The 12511-nt window shown below is 37.2% G+C and overlaps 1 protein-coding gene and 1 long non-coding RNA gene across 22 annotated transcripts in view; one reads left to right on the forward strand and one right to left on the reverse strand.

Moving 5' to 3' along the window:
* Positions 1–12511, forward strand: part of LOC113414723 (uncharacterized) — a 53532-nt gene that overhangs the window by 22919 nt on the left and 18102 nt on the right. For all 21 annotated transcript variants that reach the window (XM_087960691.1, XM_087960694.1, XM_087960692.1 and 18 more), the window contains exons 16-23: positions 1374–1406; positions 3275–3307; positions 4579–4617; positions 6409–6438; positions 7577–7612; positions 8172–8219; positions 9790–9999; positions 11293–11325. In XM_087960691.1, the coding sequence (XP_087816817.1) occupies positions 1374–1406; positions 3275–3307; positions 4579–4617; positions 6409–6438; positions 7577–7612; positions 8172–8219; positions 9790–9999; positions 11293–11325 (462 nt within the window). The remainder of the gene's footprint in view (positions 1–1373; positions 1407–3274; positions 3308–4578; positions 4618–6408; positions 6439–7576; positions 7613–8171; positions 8220–9789; positions 10000–11292; positions 11326–12511) is intronic.
* LOC148131275 (uncharacterized) overlaps positions 1–12511 on the reverse strand; it is a 28742-nt gene that overhangs the window by 3345 nt on the left and 12886 nt on the right. The window lies entirely within an intron of this gene.

Consider the following 12511-nt stretch of genomic DNA (forward strand, 5'->3'; position numbering starts at 1 on the left):
CTTTCCTTTACAATAAATACATTAAACAAGGCAAAGTGAATGCACCATAAAAGTTTCTTCTGGAAATAATAATTAATTTTTTTAAATTCCTGCATTCAATTTTCTGCACCTGCAAATTTATTTGTGCAAATGATCTGCCTGCTTGGGGACTTCTAAAATGGTAACATACTTTTTTTCCTCTACATTCTTTACATACATTTACATTTTTATGGCACTTGTATGTCAAATTTTCATACGCACTATTTCCAGACTGAACCAAGAATTGAAAAAAACAGTTTGTTATTCAAACTTTGCTAGAAACTGGTTCACAACCTTCTGCAAAGAATGCATTTTCCTGTAAATGAGAATGAATTTATACAGTTGATTCATGCTACATGAATATAAAACACAACGTCATTGCATTGTCTACATGCAAGAAGCTAGCAAGCAAAATACAATTTAATTGCTGCATTTTAAAGAAAAGACGTTCCATTTTCTTTCATTCATTCCAAAGTTATCATCTAATTGCTATAAAAATATTCTTCCAGAATTACTTTCTTACATTGTGTGTTGGCACCTGGTGGCCAGATGAGAATCAGCAGGTTTGTTACAGTTCAAAAGCAATAGACTTGATCCAGAATAAAATGCCAAAGAGGAGTTTATTAAATAAATATTGAGAGAGTTAACAGGGAAAAATATACCAATCCAAATCCTTTTAGTTATACAGCAAACTTTTGAGATTTTGGATCTACACCAAGGTTCAAACTATATGGGGAAGAAAAGTACAAAAATGTTTTATATTTTACTTAAGAGACTTAAGAGACAGCAAGTATAAACAAGACACCTGGGAATGACTTGATAGCACAGCTTATAAGATCATAACTTTAGATGGTGCATCCTTTGCCAAGAATATTTTTAAAGAAGGTAGAGAGTCTATAGTACACAGTGCCCAGGGATGGTCTGATGACATATTTCATCAATATCTTTGGAAGTGTCCCCTTGTTTATGAAAACATTGCTTTTAGGCAGGTGTTGTTTCCCCTCCCTTCAAAAGTGCTAGATTAGTGGAATGGTGAATCATCTTTTTTATCTTAATGGTTAACAAATTCCACTAAGAACACTAAATAAGGAGCAAGATGAGCGTAATTAACAATAACGATGATGCAATCCATTCAAAAGCAATTTCTTCTAAGCAAATGTGTGGACAAATTTGCAATATATAAATTGCTGCAGCTGGCTAAATAAACTTTTCTGTACAAATACCTGGAAAGGGGGGGGAAGGGTCCACGCCACACTACTAACTCTTTGATAACCTTCCATGCTGCCAATATACACAGATACGTTTATTAGAGTGATGTAGAGAATTCAAATGCTTTTTTTTCTGAATTCTTATAGCAACTTGCCAACTCCCACTACAAGCATATTCAGGTAAATATGTTTTCCTTTGCTTTATTTAAAACATAATGTCAGTTATTGATGCAGAAAGCCCACTGGCAGATTTGAAAAAGAGGAATAAATTTCATATTTTGAATCAGTGATCCCCAACCTTTTTGGCCCGCTGCCCGGTACCGGCATCAGCTGGGCGCCGCGGCCCGGTACCGGCATCAACTGGGCGCCGCCATCTTTTTGACGAAAAGATGGCGGCGCTTACTTCTTCGGTGAGCTTTTCGGGTAGAAATGGCTTTCTACCCGGAAAAGCTCACCGAGCGCTGCGCCGCCATCTTTTGATGAAAAAGTGCTTCCGGTGAGCTTTCTACCGGAAAAGCTCACCGGAAGCACTTTTTACCAAAAAGATGGCGGCGCCAGCAACCTGCGCCCAGTAAGACTTGTTCGCGGACGGTACCGGTCCACGGACCGCGGTTGGGACCCCTGTTTTGAATGATTAGCTTATAAACACTTGCTCAGAGCACTTGCTTATTTTTTCCCCTCGTGTTTTGTGCAAGAATGTTGATCCATTGGCTGCAACAGGAATTGACTGACAGTCTTGCTGCCTGAGTCAAACATTGTAGGCTGAGAGAGAATGGTTGGCCCAAAGTTATCCAGCCAGCTTTCATGCCTAAGGCAGAATTGAAACTAGACCTTTTGGTCTCCTGGTTATGCTTTAACCACTAGACCAAAATGGTTCTTCACCTGGACAAATCCTTGTAGTTTTCTTAGCAAGATTTCAGATTTGCAAGATTTGCCATTGCCAGCTTCCCAGGGCTGAAAAAAGTAATTGACCCAAAGTCACCCAATGTGCTTCAGGTCTAAGGTGGATCTAGAACTCACACTCTCCCAGTTTCTAGCCTGGTGCCTTAACACCAAATTGGCATATTACACCAAATTCAGTGTACTAATGAAATATTCAGGAGGAAAGTGGAGATAATATGGGAGGGGCACCTTCATGGTATTAACTCCTATCCTTAGAACATGCAACCCCTTGAGAGCTGGGAGGCCTCTCTTCTCTTAGCCTTTTGAAAAGCCTTGAAGACCTGGGATACATTAAGACTGGAGCCCAGTTAGGTTGTTTGTGGAGATGTTGCCAGAACCTTTTCTATTAGTTTTTATTCTTTTAACTCTTTTTATTCTTGTTTGTAAACCATCTGAGATTATAGATATATAAGGCGGACAGCTATGGAAATATATTTTATGTATATGTGTGTGTCTGTGTATGTATACCCTGTTTCTCCAACAATACGGCCTCCCCCAATAGGAAGTCCCAGCATGTTTTATAGGCATGAAATGAAATTAAGCCCCTCCCCCCAAATTAAGGCCTATATTAAAACATGTGAAATGGGGGGGAATGGTGGGGGGGCTTGCCATTAGGAAGTACTTTTGTTGCACACCCGGATATGGTGCTGCCTGCATTGACCCCGATACGAAGTGCCCCACCAACGCCGAGGTCAACATCCAAGCTGTCGCCGCCCGCCCGCCCGAAGATGCAAGGGGGGGGGAATTAAGTCACCCCCGAAAAGACGACCTAGCCATTTTTGGGGGGCTCAAAAAAAAATAAGACCCAGCCTTATTATATGAGAAACACGGTATGTACATGTACATGTATATACACATATATACAGACATAGACACACACACAAATACACACACACATCTAACTACCTACCTACTACCTACCTATCATCTATTTATCTATCTCCAAGGATGAAAAGAGTACTCATTTGTAGAAGAGAAATTATTGTAGACTCAAAATAATTAGGGTAAAATTCTAATCTAAAATGCATTTAGTATATATTTCCACAACACAGGGATTAATCTGCAAGAAAATACCATAATTAATGTTGATATCCATCCTTTTGCAGAGCACTAAATACGGTGAAAAGATCCAGAGCCAGGTATTATTTCTTGTCTCATTTATTCCTTTCAAATTTTTCAGTTATTTAACCATACATTAATCATGAATTACAGATAAAAAATGGATAGCTAAATTCCATTCTTTAATCTCATGGCAAATTACTACATTGAGTTGAGATGATGCTACTATAGGAGCATGGAGTAATCTATCTGGACTACAACCTTACTTGCGGATGTAGCCAGCTGATAATCATGCAAATTTCCATTGGCAGCAGTTCTGTGTTTTTTGTTTTGTATGTTTTTGAAGGAGAGGAAGCACTGTACATTAAATTAGAAATTTCAGTATGGAAACAATGTACTAGTACATAATTTTGAATGAAATCTGAGTGTGGGGACTTCTTTTCTTCGCCCTCATCCTTGTGACTTCCTGTTAACTTTTCAGAATCTGCAACAGAGCCTGGGAGATCTTATAGGAAGAGATTTTGAAGGGGTGTGGGAGACAATAGAAAAAAAGAGGGAATTGTTTCATTCTCCTAGAAATAGTGCCATCTGCTGAGAAACCTAATTAGGCTTTGCCATTCCCACTCATCTCATTCACAAGACCTCAGATAAAAGGAAGGCTGTTTTCATTTTTTGTATCTGTAATTAATTATTTATGGTTAAATGACTGAAAATAAAGCCTCTTTGATGCATCATCCTAAAATGGTACGCAATGAATAGTTTTTGCCTCACAGATTATTTCAGCGTATGACAATATAAATGGTATTTTCAACCGATAAAGGAAATTGTTCTTCCTTTTTGAGTGGAGAAATGGTTACTGTATGAATTGTTTATGCCATGTAAGTTTTCTCTGAGCTTTATCCAGAATGATTTTCTTTGAGGCTGCTGTTATATATGTTCTGCATGAGCTAAAAACTCCAGTTCTAAATCACTCTTTGAAGTTTTTATGAAATTTAACCCTTTTTTTTAGTGATATCTAACACTCTATTTAGTAGATGTGTTTGATTGATTTGGGCATGTTAGAGTTAAAAATTACTACTCATCTTCTGGATGTGTGAGAATGGAAACATTGTTCTAAAATTAATATCTGCATTTAGGAAAATGTACTTATTTGTTCACGTTTAGCAATGACAAATTTTGTGGATAAAGAGTAAAGAATTCAGAGGTTTGTCAGTGCCCCAGAATCCTATTACCCTTAGGTATCCCAACTGGTAGTTACAGAAATTGAAGGCTAGGAAAAATTTATTAAACTCTATAAAATAGGTGCAGTTCTACAACTAATGTTATGTAAAATTATCGCTTTCTTCTACAGGGTTCAAATCCTCAAAGTGACATCCGTATTACAATTCAGGTAACCATTATTTATTTGCATTCAAGCCTTCAGTTAATAAAATCATAAAAATTATGTCCACTCCTAATGTGCTTTGGATCACTAAACTGCAAATCCTATTTTCAAAAATAAATCATGAGCTGCTTTCCCCCCACAGATGTTATACATTAAGTACATTCACATTCTAAATCATATAATGTCACCTGGCTTCTGCTTCCAGAATATATGGTTCAGACCAGCAGGCCTTGTTTAATAAATCATTAAAACAAATCATAGTTTAGAGCAATGCATTAATTCAGTCACAATGCTCGGAATCCTAAACCTGATGCTGAGCAAATAATGGGCAATCTTTGAGATTACTTTATGATAGGCCTTTCACATTCACGAGTTTTAATCCAGATTTGGATCTGCCTAGTGTGTAAAGCTGTGTTGACTATTTTAAAGAAGAGTAGCTGCAGTTATATTGACCTGGAAGGCATTTTAATTGAAAATTTTGAGAGTAGGACAACAGGCCATCCTAAAATAATTGCTGGAAAATCCTAAGAATTTAATCCTGGCTTCCTCCATATGCAGATCTGATTTAGATGCCAGTTCCCGGATGTTAAACACAGATAAGAAATGAAAATTAGATTCTGTTAAGTGCTTAATTTTCTTAAACAGAAGAGAAATTACCATAGCTAGAATTCTTGGCCAAGCTGATCACTGGAAATTTTATTGGTTGTAATCGTAATACATCAGGTTCATGCCAGGTTAGGACAGCTGACCTGGAGCATATGTAGTTCCTTTAGTTCTGCATTTAGCCCACATTTTAATGTCTAAAATTAAGCATTACTCTTCTTGATACCCATTCATTTTCCTCAGAAAATATTTTTAGTACCCTCTCTGTATTATACCTGAATTGGGTTGATTTTTTAAATTTCACTATCAAGATCTGATTAGAGAGCCAGTTTGGTCCAGTGGTTAAGGCACCAGGCTAGAAACCAGGAAACTGTGAGATCTAATTCTAGTCCCACCTTGGGCATGAAAGTCAGCTGGGTGGCTTGGATCAGTCGTTCTCTCTCAGCCCACAACATCAGATTCGAGCAACAGGCTCCCTAGTCAGTGAATTACAACCTATGTATCAACATTCAGTTGATCTTTTTTCTTTTTGACCTTGCACTTGTGAGAAAAATATTAAGAAAAAATGAAAAACTATAAAGATCTTGCTTCTCTATTCAGTACCTTAATTACACTTAACATAATAGACCCAATTAATGTTTACGTTCAAGAGATTAGGTTTGTTTAACAGGAAAAGCAATCATAATTATATACTGTATCGGATGTTCTTCCAACATATTCTTCTAATGTATTATTTGTAACATAACCACAGGTAGTCCTCAAGTTACGACCACAATTGAGCCCAACATTTATGTTGCTAAGTGAGACATTTGTAAACTGAGTTTTGCCTCATTTTATGAATTTTCTTGCCACTTCCTGTTAAGTGAACCATTGCATTTGTTAGTTAGTAACATGGTTATTAAATGAACCTAGCTTTTCCATTGATTTTGCTAGTCAGAAGGTCGCAAAAGCAGAACACATGACCCCAGGACACTGCACATGTCATAAATATGAGCCAGTTGCCAAGCATCTGCATTCTGATCATGCGGCCTTGGGGATGCTGCAACAGTCATAAGTGTGAAAAACAATCATAAGTCACTTTTTTCAGTGGCGTTGTAACTTTGAACGGTCACTAAATGAACTGTTGTGAGTTGAGGTCCACCTGTACATGAAATGCTTCTTGTTTTTAAAATGGCTTCTGTTATGTTTCCCTAGAGTGGACAACCTATGAAAGTTTGTGATAAGGTAAGCACTCTTTCAACATCACTGAATCAATGTAGTTTGATAGGTATCCTTCTAATTTTGAAGGATAAGTTGACAAATTAGAGGAGGATAAATCTGTCCTTCACTGCTAGACTGGACAGCTAGGTCTAGAGTCAAAGGTCTAACTCACTATTACTGGAGAACCAGTGCAAGTGTTGGTCTAAACCAGGTCGAAGTCTACTCTCACCAAAACTTTGAGCCAGGCTTAACTTTTCAACCATCCGTCTTAATTCTTGCTTTTAGGCTTAGCTAGATAGTTTATCTGGACTTTGATGTGGCTGATGTGGCAACAAATGGCAACATGCAGCTAGGCTTTGAATAAGGAGAGAAGAACTCTTTAGAGACTGTCGTTAGATCCACAAGCAGGAGGTATTCTCTCTAGGATAACATTAATATGCGGATGAGGAAGACAAGCAGCTGCTTTTCCTTGTTCCAGAAAGAATGATTAGAGGCAAAACTGTCTACTTTTCCTTGCTGAATCATAGCTTGTGGTGAAGGTGGTAACACCAGCAAGGCATATGGAGTCTACTGAACAGTAACATCCTGAAATCTGCCAAAAGATACTAAATCAAGGATGACTGATCTCCTCATAACTTGTCAACCGAACATCTCTGTAATCAAACAGAAATGTTGGACTTCTGCAGCTATAAAATGCTACCAAGAGAATTCCACAAAAATATGAAATATGAAGACCTACATATACTTTGGGGGCACAATGGCTCAGGGGTTAAAGACACTGAGCTTGTCGGCTGGAAAGTGGACAGCCCAGGTTCGAGTTACGAGCGCTGCACAACAGGGTGAGCTCCCGTTCCTGCCCCAGCTCCCCTCTCCACTAGCATTCAAATGTGAATAGATTAATAGGTATCACTTTGGTTCAAAGGTAATAGCACTCTGTGCACTTCTGGTATGTAGCCATGCTGGCCACATGGCCAAGGAAATGTCTTAAGACAATGGCTCCCTTGGCCAAGAAACAGAGATGAGCACTGAACTGTAGAATCGGACACAACTGGTCAGGGAAAACTTTACATATACTTTATGTATGTTTTAGAAGTATTCTCTTACTTCTAATCATTCCATCACTTCATTTCCAAATAACTGTTTCTTTCTTTTTTGTAAACAGACCTCTCCTTCCTACAACAGCCAAGCCTGTAAATTGGTAAATATATTCTCAAAACTGAAACTGTTTTTATTCCTTTGGGGTCATTTGGTATTTGATACACACTATCAAATGTGTATCTTTTGTACACCTTTTTTTTTAAATATACGAAAAGGTATGATTGATTGCTTATTGTACCCTGTGACTATCATTAAGTGTTGTACCTTATGATTCTTGGCTCTTGATGAATGTATCTTTTCTTTTATGTGCACTGAGAGTATTTGACCAAGACAAATTCCTTGTGTGTCCAATCACACTTGGCCAATAAAGAATTCTATTCTATTCTATGGAAAGAGAAAAATGCAGAAGGAGAAATAGCAAATTCACCCTTATTTTTAACATATCACAAAACATTGACAGTGGAAAATCTGTCTTCTGCATTATGCTGATTTAGAGCCAGCTGTTAAACAGAAAGCAGCGCACAGAAGGATCCCAAAATTGTAGTGAGGAATTATCATTTTTGTTCCCATCCATATTCAGTACATCCATAATAATTTTCATATCAGCGTTCCAAGCTTTGGATCTACAATTCCAAAATACATTTCTGCTTTCTTAACAGACTATACAGTCTTCTTCATCTCAGAGTGGTACTTCTTCTGTCTCTCAGGTAAACTTTCTTTTGTCATACATGAGTCCTGTTGGCTTCACTAGGATTTGAGAAGGGGGGCTGTTTCTGATGATACATATCAATGTGAGAAATCTAGATGATTTATTTATGTAGCATATGGCAGGAACTCCCAACCTTTTGGGCACTGGTTCTGTGGAGAAATATTTTTCCGTGGACTCAAGGGTGCATGGCTTTGCATGCTGCCTGTATGCCACAGATAGGGCTTTGCTTGCTTGCGTGGCCCAGTTGCTGGTGTGCCATGGACTGGTGAGGTCCATAGACTGGTGGTTGGGGACACCTGGCATATGATATATCATACACAGAGTAGCAAAATATATTCACATTTCACCTAGATTAGTAAAACACAATAAAATATAAGTGTTAAAAAGATCTATGTTCAAATACCAAGGTTTAGGGGGCCATCTAACCATTGAAGCACAGCATTGTTTATATTGATAAAATCAGATACTGGACCAGTATATGCCCTCAACTTACACCTGGTCATGATGTGATCTACAGTTTGAGTATTATTCCTCACTATACACTTCTGAAAATCTCTAAAACATTTGAAGTCTGGTGGGAGGAACCTGTGTATAGTTCCTTCCGATAAAAATTCACTCCCTTTTCTGGGAGGGTGAAGCTAAATGTGGAAAGGAATTCTTTATACAACAGCCCCATGCATTGTTTCTTCATAGAAACAATCTTCTCCAATAGAGATTACTATCCATTTATTTAGGCAAGGCTGCTAGAATTCCACTCAAAGACATATTTAAAATTCTTGAATTATACTATCAAATTTTCACTTGGAATAATAAGTGCAGAGAAGAATATTTGTAATCCTTTACTCACTCCCAAAACTAAGCAAATTTGGTTTGTTCAGAGAACTTGTCACATGCAAACCAGCAGCAGGATGCACAAGAGGTTTCATGGATATGGCACTAATTTTGTTTGTGATCGCTTATTTAGCTACAGATAAGCCTGCAGAAATTAGTTGTCTAAATGATCTCTGAAGTTATAGAAAACATTCATCCTGGGAAGGTTTTTTTTTGACAGAAATTGTATTCTTTATCAGTATTGGTTCCATTGCAATACAGACAATAATGATATCTGGAGTCTTGCAGTATCCATCTCAACTCAGATTTTGTACAAAAGAGATTATATTTTGGATTATATTACTGTCTGTCTGTCTAATCTATGTCTATCTGTCTATCTATCTATCTATCTATCTATCTATCTATCTATCTATCTATCTATCTATCTATCTATCTATCTATCTATCCACCCACCCATCATCTATCTATCATCTATATCTATCATCCACCCAACCACCCATCTTTCTCCAAAACATCTACATATGAAGTCCTTCTTGAACTCAACAATTTTATATTTCCTATTTGCTTAAAGTATTATTTTTTACTTTTAGCAATTGAAAACTAATTTTCTCCTCCTTTGTATATTCTATGACAATGTTTTCTTCACACCAGAATTTGTAGATGTGGGGTTATTTTAAGAAATATGTTCCATTTCATACAAAAACAATGTCTTCAGTTGTGCTATTTTTTTTCATCAGGGTGAAACGATTATAGTTGGTGGTGGTAGACCTTCTACTTCAGTAAGTGGCAGTGGAACTTCAGTTATAGTTAGTGAAGGTAGACCTTCTTCAGTTGGCGGTAGTGGAACCTCGATTATAGTTGATGGTGGGAGACCCTCTGGTGGATCATCATCTACATTTGGCAGCAGTGGATCTATTGTATCAACTGGCAGTAATCCCTGTGGTCAGGTCAGTGGTGGGATTCAAAAATTTTTACTACTGGTTCTGTGGGTGTGGCTTGGTGGGTGTGGCCTGGTGAGCATGGCAGGGGAAGGATACTGCAAAATCCCATTCCCTCCCCACACCACTAATCTGCTTTCCAGCTCCGTTCTTCTGTGCAGGGGAACAAAAGACCCAGCCATTCAGCTGGGACTCAGGAGGCAGAGAATAGATGGGGGCAGGGCCAGTCAGAGATGGTATTTGCCGGTTCTCCGAAATACTCAAAATTTCCACTACCGGTTCTCCAGAACTGGTTAGAACCTGCTGAATACCACCTCTGGGTCAGGTTAGTGTGTTTTCTCACAAAAAACAACCTGCTAAAGTGTTTCTTATGTTCTTCTTGTGAAGAGAGGACTTTACACCCTATCCTACATTATGGAAAACAAAATTTGAAGGTAATAGCTGGAGTTCAACTTGACATTGAGAAAGCTTGCATATAATCTTAAGCCATGGTTATATAAGATGGAAAAGAGAGTAAATCTACTCTCTTGTCCTACTCATCCAACATGGCTGCAAGGAGATCAGCAAAATTATACATGTTTTATTTGAATTATGTTTGACTAATAAAAAACAGCTTGTTTTAATGTATAATTAGCTAACAGGATTGTTAGATTTGAATGACATCACAAGCAACAATTAATTAATAGCAATAGCACTTAGACATATATCATTTCACAGTGCTTTACAGCCCTCTGTAAGTGGTTTATGTAGAGTCAGCATATTGCTCCCAACAATTTGGGTCCTCATTTTACCAACCTCGGAAGGATGGAAGGCTGAGTCAACCTTGAGCCTGGTGGGATTCGAACTGCCAAATTGCAGTCAGCTGGCAGTCAGCAGAAGTAGCCTGCAGTACTGCACTCTAACCACTGTGCCACCGTGGCTCATAATTAAAAAAGAGAAGCAAGGTTTTCTTCTTTTTTCCCCAGCCACATTAGAAGTAAAGAGAATATGAAAAGTTGCTGTGACTTGTTTTCAGTACATTAAACTATTCTTTAGAGTTATATATGAGCCAGCTCTTTATTTCCATAATCTGATGAATGCCTGTTTGTATCCATTTTAACAGAAAATTGTATAATCAATTTTGAGTCATGAATCCATCTGTTGGCTGTGAAGAACTCCTATTTCTATTTATGATTGCAACATCTTTTCTTCAGTTGAGGCATTTTTTTCTCAACTTAAGCTGTAATGTGGAAATACCAATATTTTAATGATTTATTTGATACCATCAATTCATGAGCTGTTTATTTAATTTTTCCCCCACAGGGAAATACCCCTGACAAGAATCCTTGTAAACCGGTAAGATTTATTTACCATTGAGGGGAAATGGTGGTCCTTCAAATACTTGTTATATTTTGATGTCAGAAAGGTACCTATTGCCCATTCTTGCCCCAAAGTCACTGAAGATGTGCTTTTAATTTCCTTAATTGCCAAATTCTTTTGCCTTGAGAAACCAGTGACAAGCTAAACATGGATTTAACAGCTGTTGATTTTTGAACTTCTGGATTTTCTTCTCTATAATTATCATTGTGACATCTAGTGCTTAAACATCCAAAAAGCAATGCCAGTCCATTACTGAACAGGAGGTGGCATTGCTAATGTGTGCTTGAGAAATTGCTTTAGACAAAATCTTCCCAATCTTTTAACTAATTAACAAGGCTGTGTCATTCTTTTTTTTTTTTTTTTTGGCAAAGAAAAATGCTAAACACAAAATAAGGGCACACTGTTTTCCTTTGAACTTAAACAAATCTGCATTGGCCACATTACAGGCTTGTGTAAAATTCTATGTTCTAACATTGGAGAACTGTGTTGATTTGATTTTTTTTATTATGTGAAATTATACAACATAATATATTAAGTCAAAAGAAAAGTGCTCTGGCTGGAGATTGCCACTGTGCTCTCTTATTTGTCTTTACTTTCTTCAAAACTTATTTATTATTTGACAAGATTTTCTCCTTAAATTGTTCTTTCCTATGTAATGTCATGGACAGTTAAATTAGGATTAGAGAACTTGTAAAAGGTTTCTTAAGTTCAAAACATTTCAGTTGTTTTTAAATCATTGGCTTTTAATATAGTCAAAAGGTGTACTGTTCCTACTAAATAGAAATGTAGAAATGTAAGAAAAAAGAGAAACTCAGTAGGAAAACATCAGAAAATTCCAGCAGAAAACAGCAACATCTGATATGTAAAGCTTTATGAATAAAACAAGAATGGTTGCACAATTTAAAAAAAAAGAACAGAAAAATTCTTTCTTTGAACCTGTTCCACAGTAAATGTTTTAAAACCTTCGGATGCTTTGAAGTAGATATAAACCATATACATGCATACATTTTCATTGTAATAATGCCCCAGTCAGCCATATGTGGACAGCTAAACCTATATAGTTAATATATATTCAATAAATAACCTAAGACTAGAAAAAAAACCAAAGATATCATTTGGGCCCATAAGAAAAATCACAAAATCCTAATAAAGGATTGATGTA

Source organism: Notechis scutatus, chromosome 3 (genome assembly GCF_049901735.1).
Source record: "Notechis scutatus isolate UNSWTSFEM ecotype Mainland chromosome 3, rNotScu1.2, whole genome shotgun sequence".
NCBI lineage: Eukaryota > Metazoa > Chordata > Lepidosauria > Squamata > Elapidae > Notechis > Notechis scutatus.